Source organism: Gasterosteus aculeatus, chromosome 2 (genome assembly GCF_964276395.1).
Source record: "Gasterosteus aculeatus chromosome 2, fGasAcu3.hap1.1, whole genome shotgun sequence".
NCBI classification, from domain to species: Eukaryota; Metazoa; Chordata; class Actinopteri; order Perciformes; family Gasterosteidae; genus Gasterosteus; species Gasterosteus aculeatus.
In genome coordinates this window covers 17,213,836-17,232,974 of record NC_135689.1, presented here as the reverse complement: position 1 = coordinate 17,232,974, position 19,139 = coordinate 17,213,836, and the positions used below count along the sequence as shown (strand labels likewise).

The window sequence follows — 19,139 nt, the reverse complement described above, 5'->3', positions numbered from 1 at the left end:
AGAACAGAAAGAGACGGATGGCCACAGAAGGGAGGGCGGCAAACTGGGCGAAATACTAACCACATTGGTTGGATTCTCCCAGCCATACCTGAGAGTTTATCCTGATTGTCTTGTTGTCGGTTCTCTCAAGCATGTACCTGAGCTAAGGAGACTCACTTAGACGGAGAGAGGAGCAACGGGGACGGGGGGACTCGGCACAAATATGCATCAAGGAGAGGAGGAGCGGAGGAGCGGAGGAGCGGGGAGGCACAGGACAGCCAGCATTGTACCGCCAGTGCAGTCTGCCTCGTCCTATAATGCATTCCTGGTACACATTATTAAAATCAGTTCACTCGGATGTGGCCTCAGCTCCGGTGCTCCTTCGTGAACATGCCGCCGTCCTCCCTCTGAAAAATGCTAATGTAGGAGAAACCTCAGTTCACATTATTAAGCATGCGGCAGCAATGCTTTTAAATATAGCTAATATATAAAAAATTGTACAATATTACAACTTTACCAAAAACATACTTTAATTTGACTCTGCTCAACAGAATAGACTTTGTTGTAAAAACATTTCAGCTCATCGTGACATTTCCATTTGCTTAATCCGAATTTGGCTCTTCAAGATGGCAGTGAATTCATAGCAGTGAATTTGAATAGTAGGTAGAAGTAGAGAAATTCTGCAAAGACCCCATACATCTTCAAAATCCCACTCAGAGGCTTGATATGCCCAGTAGCAGCTACCGTCACATCTTACCCATGATGTTGTCATCCAAAGGACTCTAAGATTAATTGCACCCAATCCCATGCACCACTTTTGGGAACCTGCCAAAGGAAAAAAGGCGCGCTGAGAAGAATAGCCATACTTGAATCCTTTTTTCTACCAACAATGCCGTAGACGGCACGTTTATCTTTGTTATTTACCCCCTCCTCCCTCCCTATTGTTATCATTTGCTGTTATTGTAAATCTTCCTAGATTAGAGAGGGAGATGATTGTCTAGCGTTAACCAGCCAGACTCTCCATCCAAGATATTAAGAGGCTTTGTCTCTGCTTTGTATCCTCATATCACTTTCTCTGCTGTCAGTGCTTTTACACAAAGTCCTTCTGGATGAGTGTCGGATTAATGTCTACAATGAAAAGACACCTGCGTTTTGCAGAAATCAATGGTAACACATGGTACCTCTCTAGGAGGAATGTCATCCTTCTGCCGTGGTCGGTTGGAGAGGGCCCTCTCTCTTATCTGCCGGTTGAGCCGAGGACAAAGGCTCTGCATGTGTGACCTTTGTAATTACTCGCAAACACGTCACCCGGATCACTTACCTGATCCTGCTGGGAGAGCTCGGGCTCCGATTGAATCAGCAACTACTCCGACTGCCACGGGCCCGTCCTTCCTTCCCTTTGACTTGCCGTACGATTCCCCGTCTTAAGCTTGAGCTGTGTGGAGGTAGAATTGGTCAGCTCATAATCCCACCATTTGGAATCAGTGGGTCACTGGTGGAGTCACCGCTCATCATGTCAAACGGTAGAATGGTAGAAAGTCAAAGAGACACTTCATGAGGGAGGCCCATCACTTACGCACGGATGCAATACAGGCAGTGATCCTAACTCCTGAAGTAATGGGGTAAAGAACAGGGAGAGCTTTTTATAGCTTACAGGACCTGCTCCCATAGATATGATTGAAACCACCAGAGCGGTTCGAAGACTGGTCAAGACACACCCAGGTGTCTGGTATTTTCAGATGTTTGAAATACACTTTTGGGTTCAGCTCCACAATGCTCAAAAACAGCAAGAAGAAAACAATAACAAGTAGAAGGCGAATCAGTCCGCGGAATAAGCAATGATGAAGGCAGCGCCTCATGCACAGAGCGGACAGACAAAATGCTTTTCTTTAAGAGCACTCAGATCAACATCCAGCCGGCTGGTGACGGAGATGCCACATGGTGTCCACCAGAGGTATTTGAACTTCATACTTCAACAGACCCAACGTTCCCATTCAGTTTCCATTGCCTAAGGGGAGCTGCATATTGTTTAGATGAAAGAAAAAAGGTTTTATTTCATCCTTTTACTTCAGGCTGCTGTGTTAGAGACTACAGTATATCCCCCTTCAGGCAGCGAGGAACCGGCACTTCACATCAGTCAATTTATTGTCCCCAGATGGAAAACCTGAATTACAGTCAGGTGCACAAGACAAAAAATCCTGCAGAACAAATGGATAGAAGATTGTTACCTGCACATACAATACACGATAGAATACTGCAACATAATAATCCTCAGTTGAGGATTGCATGCGCCATTAAAGCAGATTTTTCGCGCAGAAATCATACCTGTCGCTCTTGAAGCGGGTTACTATGAATCTACAGCCTGAGAAAAAAGGGAGTCTTACAAAGAACATTTCTCAGAAGGCACAGATAGTGGAGTTAGCAGTGAATGTCTCCGAGCATAAAACAGAGTACAGTACTCAGAGGTTGCAGCTGCCAGTGTAAAACGACAAAGGCATCAAAAAGAGAAGACATTTTTCACAGAAAAGTGTTGCAGTAAAGAATTGAAAAGACTAACTCCATTTTCAAGTTGCAGAACTCCACCTGTAGTAAGCACTGCTTTGTTTGCACAAGTAATCTGAAATTGTGTATGTTTGTTGAAGGGGGGGGGTTGAAGAAAACTGGTTTACCAATCATTTTGTGTCAAACCAACATGCAATCCCACTGAAGGCTGCTTCAGCCTATTTCCCACAACGAAAATGGTAGATTTTGCCAAACCAATCAGTCGTTGTTTCCAATCAACGATCAAAAGAGTTTCAGCCAAGGTGAAAGATGTTTTTCAAAGAATCGATACGACCATATAGAAGCCAAGAGGCTGCGAGTCCGCCCTCACACACTGCTCACCCATAAAATGAAACCCGGGGCCTCAGCCGAGTTCTGGCTATTTACTGGATTCAGTCCATTGACCTTCACCGGCTCGCAGCAAACACATATTTACTGTGGATGGACTTGTGATTATGTAGTGTCTCTGCGGATCGTTCCCCTTCACTCAGTTTCTCTCTCCTCACTCATTGCCTCTTTCGCTCACACCTTTGCTCCCCCGCGTTCTCATTCTCTCCTTGTTTTCTCTGTAAACTCCATTATATAGTGTTAATCCCTGAGCCCGACTCGATGCCCAGAGCTCTCCCCATGCGACCACACTCAAACTTTCTTCTGAAAGATAAACTTTAGTTTTTCTTTTACCAGACCAGGCCAGATTGTGGGAGAGCATGTTGGAGAGCGTGAGGGAGGATTAAACTTGATTTAATCTGGTCTGGCAGCCGCCCGCCCTCAGCTGCCACCAGTCGGGCCATTTGAGCTGGCGGGAAACTGCAATGGCCATCCTCCGATTGGCCGGTCTGGAACTGGGCGGGACCTCTTCCGCTCACCCACTCCTCCGCATGGGATGCCACAGCCTGCTTTGCATACACTCAATTACACATATGAACAGCCCCCCTCCCTCCATAAACACAACCTCTTAACTTGAATAACACAAATCACAACAATACACTCTACCTTTTTACTGTGACCTGGACAACACGTCAGCCACTTCCTTCTCTGAACCTCTTTTGTGGCGGACATCCAATGGTAGTCCTGCACAATCAGTGGCCAACGCATTAAGCGTTGTTTGTACGAGAGAGAAAAACACCTCCAGAACAACAAAGCAAGGGGCTCTTTTTTAATGGGGGGGGGGGGCGGGACGTAACGCTTGCTTAAAACATGTAGTTGTGAACTACACAGTTTCATGCATCAGCAAATCTCAATGTTAACTCTCTTTCTTATCAATTTGCAAATGCAAATAAGTTTGAGGTGAAATGAAGGTTCATTTTTTTCTGTTAACACATTGAGGTGATCTGGTAATTACTGTAATGTTGAAGCCTGCTTGATAATATCTAAACCTGTGCGTCACATAAACCTGCCGTTTTGATCACTTGACGCCTGTTAACAAAATCCATAAACATATTATGTTATTGCTATCTCATGAGACGTTTGTTGGGTCCCATTGTATCCGGCTTAACTTCATCGACCTAATGAGATTCCTGCAGATGCACACAGCAACAATGTCCATCTTACAGGTAAATTCAAGACGGATTTGTTTCTTCTTCTTTGCATCTATTCGCCCCCCTGCAGTGGTGGTACTCTGCTGACGGTGAGCGGGACCAACCTCGCAACCATCCGAGAGCCAAAGATCAGGGCCAAGTACGGCCAGGCGGAATCCTTTCATGTAAGTGTTCAAGTGAATCCCACACACACACACACACACACACACACAGGCGAAACAGCAGGGTGATGTTCAATGGCAGTAAAGGCAGGAACACACCCTGGCAACTATGAATTCACAAACACACCCTGCCAGTGTACACAGTATACATTATTCATCTTTAAACATACATTAACTGTGCAATATATTCCGAAATGCCCCTCTGCATATGCGAGAATATTTGCAGACAACGACTTCTACGGCGCATGTGAAGGTGGCAGACAGTTTGTCTCTGTGTGTTGCTCACGTCTGCCCTCTCTGCAGCTACCGCCTCAGACATCTAACGCTACCTCGGGCCACATAGCTTTTCAAATGTCACCGCACCACATGAGTGTTTGTGTCACAAAACGAAAACACATGAGAAACTGTGTGCGGTTAACAGAGAGAGAGAGGGAGAGTGTTTAGTGGAATGACAATGAAAGGGAAACAATATACATGCAGAGCCTGAGCTTTGGAAAAGTTTCATCAGCTCTATAGATCCATAAAGCACCTTGTTGATTGTCGCTGTGGGTTGAAGCACTTCAGTTGTCAAGGTTAGGACCCGAACTCCAAACAATACAACTCAACAATTCAACTCGGAGAAGAAGCCGTCGCTTATTGAGGCAAACAGACGACATAATGCATCCCACACAGCCCTCACTCAAAGTGCTACTTTGCACTTAAAGGACCAGGCTGATGTTTCCGTGTTTTCACCCATTTACTACAACACGCAAATAATGAAATCTTTTCCAAAGCATGATGGCCTTATACATTTCAAGGGCCCTCCAGCGAGCCTTTCTCTTAATTGCTTCATGACTGCAGGATACTGTGTTTGCTTTGGATAGACAATCCATTCCAGTGAACACAAAGCCTGCCTTTTCTCTTCTTTGCCATTATTTCATGTATTGAAATGCAGTTGAATGCTTGGATTGTTGTGAAAACTGTGCATTGTGTTCAAAGCAAAAAGGAATACATTAGCACTGCATTCACAAGTTGCCTTGTCACAAAAGAAGACCGCAAACGACAGTCTTTGTTAATATTTACATCTTTCTTAGTGTTGGCATAGACGCACAAAAAGGAGTGTGTCTGCAGAATCACAAGTTGTTTTTTGCTACATATGTTTTGCATACAGGAATTTGTCTTGGTGGATGGTGCAATAAAAGGAGACAAATAAGATACAATTGTAATATTTTTTTAATTCACTGAGCTTATTTAGGATTTCAACACACTTACACACACACACACACACACACACACACACACAGAGGATGAGCTACTTCCTCTGCTCAGGTAGACATCACTCGGCTATGTCTTTACTTAATAATAGTCCTGTATTAATACTCTGAATCCAATATTAATAAACCAGTTATTCATAAGCTGTCTTCTGCATGCAAGAAACACAAAGTGGCAATGAAAAATGCATTGTTAGTAAGGGATGATAAAACCTGCACAGAAAGGTCCTGCATAATTTCACAAACAGTTGTGACATTGTGTAAATAAATATATATTCTCTAAAGTAATAATGTAAAACAGTCTGTGGTACAAGCAAAGGCAAAGAGCACATTGCCCATTAATAGTGGCTGATCATAAATTTGCAACTAATTTACAATTACATTAGGTATAACAGCATCACTGTTTCACGGGGCATTTGCTTGAATAAAAATAATGGGTTATTATACCCTATCTATTTTAAAAATGAAATTAGAGCCTGGAGGAGAGTTTATTGCCAGTATTTAAATGCTAGCCGCGCTACCGGTTTTATTCAATGTTCTTTCTTGTAAAATAGAAATACACTAGATTGTAATGAAAAGAAATGTGTTTGTGTTTGTGTGTGTGTGTCCTGTTTAGTTTAACACAAGGAGTTTTTGCCCACTCATCCACACTAGATTCAACAAAAAAACACCCTCTCTCTGTCTGGCTTTCAGAACTGCACAGTGTACAACAACTCCGTCATGGTGTGCCTGGCTCCATCGGTGGCCGACTCGGAGCTGGCTTTTTCCGAGAGCGGCACGGGCCCGGATGAGATCGGGTTCTACATGGACAACGTGAACGCCCTGGTGGTGGTCAACGAGACTTTCAGCTACTATCCCGACCCCGTGTTCGAGCCGCTCAGTGCCTCCGGGGTTCTGGAGCTCAAGCCCACATCGCCGCTCATTCTCAAGGTCAGAGAGGCCAACGTGTTTTTTTTTTATGTTTAATCGCTTGGTTGTTCCTTTATATGCAGAGGATAAAGTCACTGCCGTTGTCATCTTGGAAGTGAGGGACTGAAGCTGAGCTGTGCCGTGAATGGGTCTGTTTCGCTGTCCTTGGTGCTGAAGTACAAGACGTTTGTAGCTTTTGTAATCCTGACTTTGTAACTTGTGTGGGAGAACGAAGCGCACCAGGTCCCCCCCCCCAGAGACATGTACCGATGTTACACCAGAGCAGATACACGTACTGCCGAATCCATTCCTTAGGCTCATGTCCTTCTCCTTTTGCTTTCCAAAGAAACGTACTGCTACCTGGCACCCGGTTAAGTCGATTTATTTTGTGGGTTGTACACAAATGAAAGGACAGCTTCTTGGTAGTTGTAGCTATGAACAGCGTATGAAAAAACAACCCCAGCACCTGAGCAACCAAACAGAAAAGTGTGCTACACGCAGGACGTGCACACTGGGCTTGATGTTTTATTTAACCCCGGGTCTCGGATAGTGCCGGTAGATGTTTTTCTCCCAAGGACTTTCTACTCGCTACCTGAGTCTCAAAGATATTGAACTTATCTTGTATTAATAACTGGGAAGCCTACATAGACAGAGACGTACAAACATACACTCACTGGCATTTTTATTGAAGGTTGAACATCTCCATGTGTTCACTCTCAGTGGATGTTGAAAGCAAACTTTCACAGCGTCCAAGGCCAATTTCTTTCCTTCAGTAACTAACAGCATCTTCTTTGACTGACGGGCCTCTTCTGCAGCCTCCAGCTCTCCTAAATAACTATTTCAATTCCTGTAATTAATTTCCAGTGCTGGAGAAGCCGTGCAGAAGCACAAAGGCCCATGGTCCACCACATTTGGATTATATTGGTTTTTCATTTTCATTAACGGTCCTCGGACATAAGTGTGTAGAATTAATCAGCGATTCCTGAGTGGTGCGCACGTGCTGTTCTGTTATCTCTCCGAGCTCACACAAAATATTCAGTCAACGCTCTCTCGGGGAGGAATTGCAGCGGTTGTTTGGGGAAGGAATATACACAAGTTATATCTGAGGCGGAATTAACGGAAATAACCGGAGGATCGGTGTCGGCAAATAAGTGAAGCAGGCGAAGACTCGGTCTCATCGGCTGAAACACGTTCACCTCCGTCTTTTGAATCTTCACTTTTCACAATGAAAGGACGTTAGAACGATCCGTTTCTTTCAGATCATTGTCACATCGATGTGTTGCATTTGCATTGCACTCCAGCGCTGGTTGCGTTTTATCTCCCGCTAGAATTGGCCTTGACTATCTCTCATGTTATCACGGGGAGTGTGTGTGTGTGTGTGTGTGTGTGTGTGTGTGTGTGTGTGTTGCGTTCCGTTCATTTGCGTGAGATTGCAAGAGATTGAAAGCAGCGTAACCGTCGTAATTCATTCCTTAAATGATAATTTATTAGCAAAGAGCCTCTCAGTAATTGCCAAATCTCCTGCTTGGCTTGTTGGTGGAACTGCCTACCCATTGGAAGCGCTGATGAGATGGACTAAAATGCAATTTGGCGGGGCGGTGTGCGGGGACGGGGGGAGTGGGGGGTGCGTTTCCTCAGAGATGCGCGCGCTACGCTCGACACGCAATTAATTTCTCATCTGAAGTGTCGGGTGTGTTTGTCCCGAGGTGTGTTAGCGAGAGAGAGAGAGAGAGAGAGAGAGAGAGAGAGAAAAACATTTATCTGGTCTTGGTGTTTGGTGAGTACCTTCCTGTGTGCGTTTGTGTGTTTTTGAGAGCCTGTCCCCCCCGCATGACGCTTCTTGCCTGTAGTGTGTGTGTGTTTATGTGTGTGTTTCTTTGTGTGGCAACAGCTCCTTGTGTGGCTTCAACTTGAGTGCCCGGGTTGTTGTAAACCTGAGTGTGTGTGTGTGCTAGTGGCCTGGATGGCGTGCCTGTGTGTGTGTGTGTTTGAGAGATGGAATGGGATGCATGTTTACAGGGTTGCCGAGCAGGGCCGGGTGGCGGCCTGCAGAGACGATGGGATTGGAAGACGGAGTCCCACAGCTCAGCCAGCGGGAGACGCGGCAGCTATCTCCTCTCCCTCTCTCTCGCTCCGCTCCGTCCCATTTTTCTTTCTCACGTCGAAGCACGTTTCTTTCATCTTTCTCTAACCTCTCCCTTAATCTTTTCCCTGCCCTTGCTCATCGCTGATGTTTTCTCGCCACGTTTTTTTTCTATCTGTCTTGTTTTCTTTTTTGGATTCATCTCCTCCCCTGTTGAGCCCCCTCGTTTCCCACCACTAACTGCCTCCCCTCCATCGCGGACAAACTGACAGACTTGGTATTGAAATGAAAAACAGGGACAGAAATTGACAAATGTTGGAATTTGCGCACCTCTGGGTTCAGACGTCACGCGTTGAATTCAGTTTAGTGGAAAGAAGACCAGACAAGCCCGTGTGAGGGTTTGTGTGCCGCCCAACCGCCTCCATAGGGAAACACACAACATGCATTTCGGTGCTTTTCTTCTTCTTGTCCTATTTACCTTTTTTCTTTAGTTTTTGGATCCATATTTATGTGAATTTGTTTGAACATGGAATACAAAGGGGGAATGTCTGCTGCTAAAACCCCTTAAAGCGCTCATGAAATCAGATGCATCGACCCGTTCCTTCATGCACCCCCACGCTGTAGTCTGGATGAAGACGTACGCAGGAACCACATCCGTCTCCCTCTGTCTGTGTTTAGGGTCGTAACCTGATCCCCGCGGCTCCGGGTAACAGCCGCCTCAACTACACGGTGCTGATCGGGGAGACGCCCTGTGTCCTCACCCTGTCCGAGAGCCAGCTGCTGTGTGAATGGCCCAACCTCACCGGACAACACAAAGTCACGGTGAGAGCACAACTCTTCTCTCTAACTCTTCCTCTTCCTTCATGGTCGACTTCTTCCTTTACGTTTCTTTGTCGTTAAATAAACGGGTTAGGATTCAGTTTGCCCGATTTCTTCAAAAAGCAGTTTCACAATGACCCCAAAAAGCCACCTGCTCCAGTGCTCCAGTGGGCGTCGGAGCCCGTCACGTCACCTTGTTGCTGAGTTATGTGAACGACCTCCCGGCAGGTCCAGGACGCGCTCCGCTGAGCGCGTGCACCAAGGGAGCTGGTAAATATTTAATGCTTAATTAACGTGTTGATCTCCGAAGGCCTTCGGTCGGCCCGCTACTGAAAATTCATCCGTGGAACTTTTCTAGGAGACGGACTTGCAGTCATATTTTTGAGCGTACAAAGCGCAGACCTGCAGACGTTTGCCCCATTTCAGCGGAGTTAAATCCATGAAGAGAAACACAGGGAAATCATTCACTTACTCACGTAATGGGTTCAACATGACCGCGGCCTCCCTTTAAGACGTGCACATTGAAAACCACGTTGCTCTCCATCCCCTGAGGCGGAGCCAGCAGCAGTGCGGGCGTCGGCAAACCTTTGCCGCAGGTGCTGCTGGTTTGGGATTTTGTGAGGGCCGACTCCATTAGCTTTACTTTACTTTACAGTACAGCTATTTAAAAGTACACTAAACGTAAAACCCCTAACCCCTCATTGGATCGACTGCCAGCCACGCTCCGCTCCAATCGAATCACCTCGTTGATTGCTTATTCTATAACATGGCGGGAAACCGCGGCACATGTTCACCGCCATTTCAAAGAGAGCCCACAATGACTTCCATTAACAGCCCCCAAACGCAAAGACGTTTAGTTGGTGAAGAATTGATTAGCATAATTGTCTATTGACCGGCTACTTAAACGTGCACTCGCTAATAGTGATGCACTTGAACATTATGACGCACTTAATAGGCGAAGTCTGCACAGTGGCTGTGAAAGCAGAAAACATGTTTACTTTTTCATCTCAGAGAGCGTTTAACTTGTCCTGTAGCATCCCTCTCCTCCCTAAAGGGGTCTGATTCAGGAGTGGTAAAAGCGTCACACTGTGCCTGTTAAAGACAAATACGGCACGTCCGTAACGCGGCACGTTCACTTTCAGTTTGACTGGTATTTAAATACTTCTCAAGACTTCCCAACAGGCTAACAATACTTGATCCACAAAAGAATGGCTCTCATGAGATTGAAAAATAAACCTCGGGAGGCAGGCACAGTTAAATTATGATAAGAAGTTACCACTTTGTCTGCCGTTTGTGTCCACGACTCCTAGACGGATGCGGAAACATAAAAGGTGGTATTAAGAATAGAATTGTTTCTCCGGGACGCCACTGATATGCAGACGCTAAGCTTCTCTCTAAACTCTGGTCCTGGAACCTCATTCGCCGCAATAAACCTTTGTGATGTGCAAATTTTTTCTCAGCAAATCCCAGCTGACATTCCAACTTCTTAAAGCCGTCGCCACACTGTCACCGAGGTGTACTTCCTGTTTCCTGTCTCACAGGCTGCAGTTATTTGATTTGGTTTTATTTTTTCCTCATGTTGATGTCACTTTCACTTTCTAGTCTTTCCAAAATTACATCAGAGCACCAAACAGTGCTGGAGAAAGGCTTAGAATCGGTGTCCTGGGGAAACACTCAGCTTTGCTCGTCCAGATCTGTCAGCAGAGCACAGACTGAAATCCCTGATTCACCCCGACTGCAGCAGACTTTCAAAATCAACGCGGAGCTCCTGGAGCATGTGCACCGAGGAAGGTCCAACATCAGCCCGGCGACGCACCACTCACTCTGAATCTATGTGTCTGAATAACCCACCATACCCGCCCCCCGTCCCACCACGCTTCCTGCGGCTTTTAAACCTACCGCTAATATGCTTTAACGGCCTTTTCGCCGTATCTGTGTGACATTTACTCCCCGTCAGCTACAGCAAATGTACCTAGAAAGCAAGTGGCAGCACATCCATGTAATTCGATATGATAGCACAATCAACACAACCAGCCGGTTCTCACCAGGAACTGCAATATATTTTTACATATAATACGTGTATATATACATTCACATACATACTATATGTGGGGTTTTTTTCTTCTTCTTTTCTTTTCTTTAAACCCATTTTCTTTTGTTTCCTTTTTATTAAACGAAATGTCATGTTGAATATCGGAGCGATGTGTTGGTGGGGGTGGTGGAGTAAGTCCTTTCTTCTGACAATAACCAAAGAAAAAAATGAAGCTGTCTGTTCAGATCTATTCTGCTGCACGCGCCCGCGTGCGTGTGTGTGTGTGTGTGTGTGTGTGTAATGTGTGCGTTCATTACTGCGTGTATCAAATGTTTGTGTTTATGTGCACATCTTTGTCACAGCTGTAACACAATAATATTCCCCTTGTAGAATGACCTACATACAGGGGACCCCGATGGGTGTCCAGACGTTGTGCGTTTGTGTGAGTGCGCACGCGGAGCGAGTGCGTGTGCCTTTGCGTCTCCCTTCAGATGCTCAGCTGTGTGTTGGCAGCTGTGCGCCTCCCTTGAGTTTTTCGAAGAAACTTGTTTGTAGTTTTGGCCTTCAGCTTTTTAAGTTCCTCCGTCGGCCCGTCAGTCTGTCAGGAGAATATAAATGCCCAGAAAATGTGTCACCATCTTAATATCCAAGGATGCGAATGCCCCTGGACGGTGGTACCAGATATAGCACGCCCCTCTTATCACATAATACTCATTTTGCATTTGTTTTATTGATTTGATTCTGAGTTTGCATTCACTATGTCAGCATAGACTTTTGGGTGACCCGGGAAACTGTCTGGTATCATAAAATCATCATCAATAAATCACAAATCCAGTTTATGCTTTTAGAGACTTTTCCAGTTCCCTTAAATTATAAATAAATTAGAACTATTATATTATTTCACTAGAAAAGATGTTAAATGACAACAAAAAGAACCAATTGTCCTGTTTCCCTGTGAGTTTGGATTTTTTATTTCTGGGTAACCAAGGAGACGGGCCTTAGTGCCACTCAAAAGCAGAACTCCTTTATTGTCTTTGTATGGACTTCAACATTGACAATGACGCCCCAAAATACTTCTGTAAAAGATGTGACGGGAGAGGAAAACACATGCATCTATAAATTTGAAAAAATGCAGACTGGGGGCTCAACGCAATGCATCCTGGTACATGTAGGCACTGTGCTCAGCTTTCTCCATCATTACAGGACAGTCTGGGGATCTCTTCAACTGACGTAAAAGGCTTAACTCATTTAAATTGTCTGTGAAAACTAGAGCATACCTGCACCAATCATCGATTGCATACGGAGAATGATCGACATATCTGGCTCTTTAGCTGCTAAAGTCTCCATTTAATGAGCAGAAAGACTCTTGAGAACATTATTTTGAGTAGCATATCAGTTGAGGCTGTCCAATACGTAAGCAGCTGTACCTGCATAACTTGAAAGAAGTACATTGTAACTACGGTACTACTTGTACTGCAGGTTTGGCTCCTGCATGTCCCGTGTGGAAACACACCTGACCCCTAACTGCTCGCCGGGCGGTCGCTCTGCAACCTACTCGATCCAAAATGAAACCACAGCTGGCTAACATTTGCCGTACAAGTTAATTCCGTTTAACCCCGATCGTGTCCACGCAGCTAATTGGCTGCTTAATCTAATACAAGCTGATCTAATTGTCTCAACTGCTGCAAATTACATTTGGAGGCCCTGCCTACATTGATATTTATGTAACAGCTTCTCTGTTTTATTTCTTTAAATCAGACTTTGATCATTTTAACATGCAAGTGCACGAGGACGGCTTCAAAGTGCATAATCACACGTCATTTTAATCGCTCATCAACCCCCCTGGTGGATGGCTTGATTTGATGGATTCCAGCACTGAAAGCCTTTTCTCTGTCCCTCTCTGAGACGCAGAGCGCTTATGTAAACGTAGTTAGTCAGAAAAAAAGAAAGAACAAAAAACATTACATGTGTTTGACTTGCCATAATTACCAGGACTCCTCGGGGAGAGATTTAAATGCTGCTGATTACTTTGTTTGATTACCTATACATGTGTGTGAGTACGTGTGCGACCTGCATGCGTGTGTGTCCTGCTAGTCTGCCGTGTGTTCACGTGTAAACTTTGTCTGAGATTAGAAAGTTTTAATTTGAGGCAGGTTCCTGGTGAAATATCATCAGTTCTAAGCTTTGGTTGATTTATTATATTTTCAATGGCTGTACGGCAACACTACAATATGGGTTTTTAAAGCGTGTATTTTTCGCCCTTTTTTTAAAGAAAATGGGAATTTCAAAACTGCTGGTTTTGGGGTTTCAAAGGAAAGTTGTTTTAAGAAGAAAAAAAAATACTCTCCCTTGATTATTATCAACCATATATGTGTGTGTTTCCAGATCCGCGCTGGGGGCTTTGAGTACTCCCCTGGGACTCTTCACATCTACTCGGACAGCCTGCTGACGCTTCCCGCCATTATTGGCATCGGCGGGGGTGGCGGCCTGCTGCTTTTGGTCATCATCGCCGTGCTGATCGCCTATAAGAGGAAGTCGAGGGACGCTGACCGCACTTTGAAACGTCTCCAGCTGCAGATGGACAACCTGGAGTCCAGAGTGGCTCTGGAGTGTAAAGAAGGTATGAGACAGTGTGAACGGGACGAGGGAGTCGGCAGAAATGTAACGGGACATTTCTGTAGACTAGGATGCCACACTGGAATGTTAAAGCTACAAAAAGCATGTAGACAGTTGAAAGAACTGCAGAAGTCTGTTTACTGAGTCAAAAGGATCACCTTTTCACATCCACATGCAGTCATGCTGGTACCAGATGTGTGATTGGGACACATACAACAGTGTATTAGAGTTATCATAGGATTACAGAACCCGGGAGGGAGTCATCCATTCTTTCTTTTCTTGATAATGATAAAAAACGTTTGATTCTCTGCGATTCATTTGGAACATTTAGGAGAAAACACCTCACATATTCACTCGAAAAAAAGTAAGTGATTATTATCTGGAGTTTATATCGTCATAAATTGGAGAGAAAATGAGAAAGTTGCCGTGGGAGTTGAGTTGTGTTTTTATGGTAAGGATATTTGTGGATGTAGAAGTGTATAAGTATTACCCACCTCGGCTCCATAGTTTAAACTTTTTATATTCATTCACAGTACACAACGGCTTTATTATGCTGTTGTGTACTGTGAATATCTTCTCCACAAATCATCCTAAATCATCAATTCTCAAAACTTTTTTTTTTTTTTTTTTTACGCGGTGTGGAACTCACCTGGATGAATACAAACTATCCTGTGATTTTCCCCTCATTTGCTTTGATGGTGAACAGTCAGGTCATGTGACCGTACTAGAGACGCGATGGCGGGTCAGAGTATCGAGGGGATTGTTTGCAGAGACATTAAAGGCGTAATGAGTGAGAGCTAAAAGGGAGAAACACGGATAATAGACGTCCCGGGCGGACGGGGAGCTGATGAGGTCGACGTTTTAGCATCAGGGTGGAGATGACAGCCCAGGTGTTTACTGTCAATACACGCACGGCCCCACTACGCAATCAGCCGCACAGGATCAGTTCCCAGACACAAAACTGTTTTTACAGGGTGATTGGTGCATTATTTCTCACCTTTTCAGGGTGAAATGTTTTGTTTGTTTTTAGAAATGTTTTTTCTTAAGAATAAACCTCCACTAGAAACCACGTTCTTCCCTCAAAGAGACTCCAGGCAGCGTTTGATTCAAAGAAAAGCACTCGGTTCCCCAGTAGATCCAGCATGGCCTCCCGCCCCGCCTGCTGCACTCCCAGCTGGCCCGCGGATACGGGACCGGGCGGACGGGCAGATGAAGTGGGCGGTCCGCCGCGTGCGTTCAAAAAAACAGCCCTGTGTTTGGAGGGTCGCTTTTGCTCCGGGAGTCTTGAGGGGAAGAAAACGGGGGGACGTTGGGTTCAGCCATCCGCGAGCAGCAGACGTCGCGCCGTACACCAGCATCCAGACGGGCATATTAGCCGTCACGCGTGATTCGTCTCGCGTTAGAAATGACAACTGATGGCTGGAAAGTGTCCCTCTTCGGTTCGGGGGAGGAAACGTAGTTGTTTTTTTGAGAGGCTTTATAGGAGCAAACAAAGCGCTTCGGGGTTTCTAGACAAATTCATGGAGTTTCACTCTAATGCAAGCACGGTTTCTACACTCCACTTCCCAGACTTTGTGTAATCGGAGGTCCTGGCTTGAGGTTTCACCCAGGAAATACCTGCTAGGCTCGGTTTGACTTGAATTAGTTCAATAGACTTAACCATAGCGCTTTAAACCCCACGTCTGTGCTCTGCAGCCATGTTGTTCATGTGATGATGTCTTCAGCCCACTGAAACTGCTTATGGTTACATTGGCTACATGTTCAGTGAAAGTCGTAGATTTGCAATGAATGAAAGATCGATTAAGGACAGGGGAAGAGTTTTGATGATGATGAAGTGGAAGGAGTGGAGTGCCTTTATCTCCTATTCTGTGGCTTCTGCTCTGCTTATTTGATTTGTTGCACTCATCTTCACCTCTTAACGCACTGATCGGTCTGTCTTTTTTGTCCCAATCACTCACATCCTCTGAATTTCCTTTCCCCCACCACCCTCTCTCCGATGCTTCCTGATATTTCTCCCCTTTCTTTTTTTCTCTTTCTTCCTTTTATCTTTCTGTGCTTCCTCTCCATCTCTCTAGTGGACCAAACCATCCAATAACAGCTGGGAGAAATTATGCATGAAAACTCATCCGTCGCTCTCTTAATAATTATCCACTCATGCAACTGATTGACTTTCCTTTCCAGGAACTTTGTTTTCTGTCTCCTGGTCCTCCTTCATCTCTCTCTCTCTCTGTGTGTCTATATATATATATATATATATATATATATATATATATATATATATATATATAGACTATATATATATATATATATATATATATATATATAGACATATATCAATATCAAAAGCCTTGTTAGACAAGAAATTACACGTCCCGTTTTCTTCAAAATCAACTGAACTCGGCATCTGTGACTATTTTTGATCTACTTAAAAATACTCATCTTTGTATTCACTTTTTCTTTATTCTTTCCCGTCGGTGTGTCCGGCTTTTATTTGTTGCCTTTGTGTGCTTCTTGCCTTATCAGAGCTGAGCATCATGATTACTAAATTTCCCTCCAATCTCTGGTTTTAATCAAATAATAACATTGAGCTTTGCATGTTAGAGATTGATAGCATTGAGCTTGTAGAACATGGTACTTTGTAATTCAATAAAGAAATTGCTGGCGAGGCAACAGTAATGAAAGCTCAATTCACTCATTGCCAAAGGTGCGTCCGAGCTTTAAGATCCAAGCCTGATTGGTTTATTGGATCATACGGTCAAAATCAAACCACAAGACAATTCTGGTTTCAGGTATTTCGTTAAAATGAGGGAATCGATGAACTCTCATTATTAGAATCCTGAGGCAAATCTCCGTGCCGATTGTCACCTCAGACCTAACGGCAGTGCTTTGGCTACGGTTCGGTCCGTGCGAATGTGCAGGCGTTCCCACTCCTCGTCCTTCACCCTCTCCACTCGTCTATTTTCAGCTTTTGCCGAGCTCCAGACGGACATCCACGAGCTGACCCAGGAGCTGGACGGAGCTGGGATTCCTTTCCTGGACTATCGGACGTACGCCATGAGGGTCCTGTTTCCGGGGATCGAGGACCACCCTGTGCTGAAGGAGATGGAGGTACTGGTCAGTACACCACCAACCGAGCTCGAGACAATTGATCAATTCCAGAAGAACTAAAGCCTTTTGCACTAATACGCTAAGATCAGAGGGGGAGCAAAGAGATTGCATTCCTTGCAGGTTCCACTGCCCCATCTTTCATCCCTTCATATTGATCTCCTCCCTCACCCACATTCACGCATCCCTGAGCAAAATCCTTCAACCTCTCAATGCTCCCCGGCGCGGAAAGATATTAGGAACTCTTGTCACGACGTATCGCAAATGATTTATTTAACAACCATAACCATTTTATTTTTTTTAAATGAGCGGAAAATTACGACTTAATTCAGCGAACAACAGTGGAACAGTTTTCCCGCGCTGCGTGTTCAGGAACGGACGTATTCAGCTCCTCTCAAAGAATCTCATCAGCAGTCCTTTGAACTAACGGGACGGACGCTCAGCACGTTCTCCAGAGAGGAATACCCCGAAACGGACTTAAATTCACTTCAAATCTTATCACTGAAATCCAAGGAGATAAAAAAGACGAAGAGAAGAGTGCATAGCAAAGATTATTAGAGGGAGAAATGCGGTTCAGGGTTATCCGGATTCCAGCTTGCATTATTCATCACTGTTAAGTTATTAATTAAGTCAGTACATGCAACCACCTTGCCAGCACAGCCAAATGGAGAGAGTGCACACGATTTATAAGGACATTTCACCGCTGAGACCAAGGGAAGTACAATTAATAGTGTGTCAACATAAACTACTCACTTCCAAAGCTGGAAACCAGAGAGCCAAGTTTGTAATCCGCAGTATCATTAAGACGTAGAATCTGTTGTGAAACAGGTGTGCTTACTCATGTAAAGTCAAATCCTCGTTTGATGTAGCGACTAGCCGACAGTGACTTTCAACAGAGACTATAAAGCGAATTTAGGAGAGAATCCATTTTCTCTCCTTTGTATTTTGTTTTACCACTTTTGTAGTCTTGCATCCAGTTGTGTGACATACAAATCTGCTTATCAGATCTAATTCCTTTGGAGTCCCTGAAATTAGGTTTGGCTTCCATAAACATCCATAAAGCTAAAAATAACAAAATAGTCATCATTTAAATAGGTTTTACAGTGACATTGTATTGTGTGAGACACCAGAAACACTTTCCTTAATAGATGTGCACAACCCTGCAGATGCAACCTGAAAACTAGATAAAAAGTAGTATTTGAAATGTTCACTAATTGTGCAAAGCAGTTTGTTGCCTACTTTTAGTACATGTATTTCAGCTGGTTGCTCCAAATATTATAAGTGATGAAGTATTGGTGTCATGTGGACGTTTAACAGGGAGACTCCTGAATCTTTTCATTTGTAAGGAACCATGATACATATTGCACTAAGTAAATGTTACTCTTTGTTTGCGAGAGTTCGTTAAGCTTCAAGGTGATTTTCATCTGCAACGAAGCGGCACACACAGTGACACAACCACAGTGACACAACCACAGTGACACAACCACAGTGACACACTTGAAAAAGAAGATGGAACCCATGATTCACAATAACACAGCACATCTTGACCGTAACCAGTGCATGTCATATAAACTCGGGACTTTCACTAGTTGTCAGTATTTCAGCTGGTTTCTGTGTTGCGGTTGTTACTTTAATTTAATACACTTTCATTTAAACGCACACCATGCTCTTATTTTTCGAACCTTTATCAAGCCGTTTGTTTGCCAATGTGAAACACGCCACTTTGTGTTCCTCTGCATAAGGCGATGCTGAAATTCATTAACTTGGATCCAAAGTATCCAGATGTTTGCAAAAAATGTACAATGCCAAACCATTTTGGCCGACTAGGCTGGGAGTACTGGACTGTATTCTTAATATAAAAATCTAGCTTTGGGCTTGTTCAGATTCCAGCTAGCAGAGAGCACATTAAGCAGACATCAGCCAGAGGTTTCCTTGCAGCTGTTGAGGAAATAACGTTAATTATCCCCTGCCGGCCAGATTCATCTTTTTAGTTGCATGACCCCGACTAAAATCTAAATAAAGACTAGAAATACGACAGTGAGAAGTACCGTACACGTCTTAAGGTGTCATGTGGGCGGTAAAGGAACCTATTTCATAGTTGTGTCT

General features: G+C 44.4%; 1 protein-coding gene across 3 annotated transcripts in view; it reads left to right on the top strand.

Moving 5' to 3' along the window:
- The window catches only part of LOC120829387 (plexin-A1), a 181,092-nt gene that overhangs the window by 145,171 nt on the left and 16,782 nt on the right, over positions 1 to 19,139 (top strand). For 2 of the 3 annotated variants that reach the window (XM_078085483.1, XM_078085493.1), the window contains exons 17-21: positions 4,129 to 4,222; positions 6,163 to 6,399; positions 9,140 to 9,283; positions 13,698 to 13,932; positions 16,894 to 17,042. In XM_078085483.1, coding sequence (XP_077941609.1) covers positions 4,129 to 4,222; positions 6,163 to 6,399; positions 9,140 to 9,283; positions 13,698 to 13,932; positions 16,894 to 17,042 — 859 coding nt within the window. The remainder of the gene's footprint in view (positions 1 to 4,128; positions 4,223 to 6,162; positions 6,400 to 9,139; positions 9,284 to 13,697; positions 13,933 to 16,893; positions 17,043 to 19,139) is intronic. The other variant, XM_078085495.1, reaches the window with a different exon arrangement.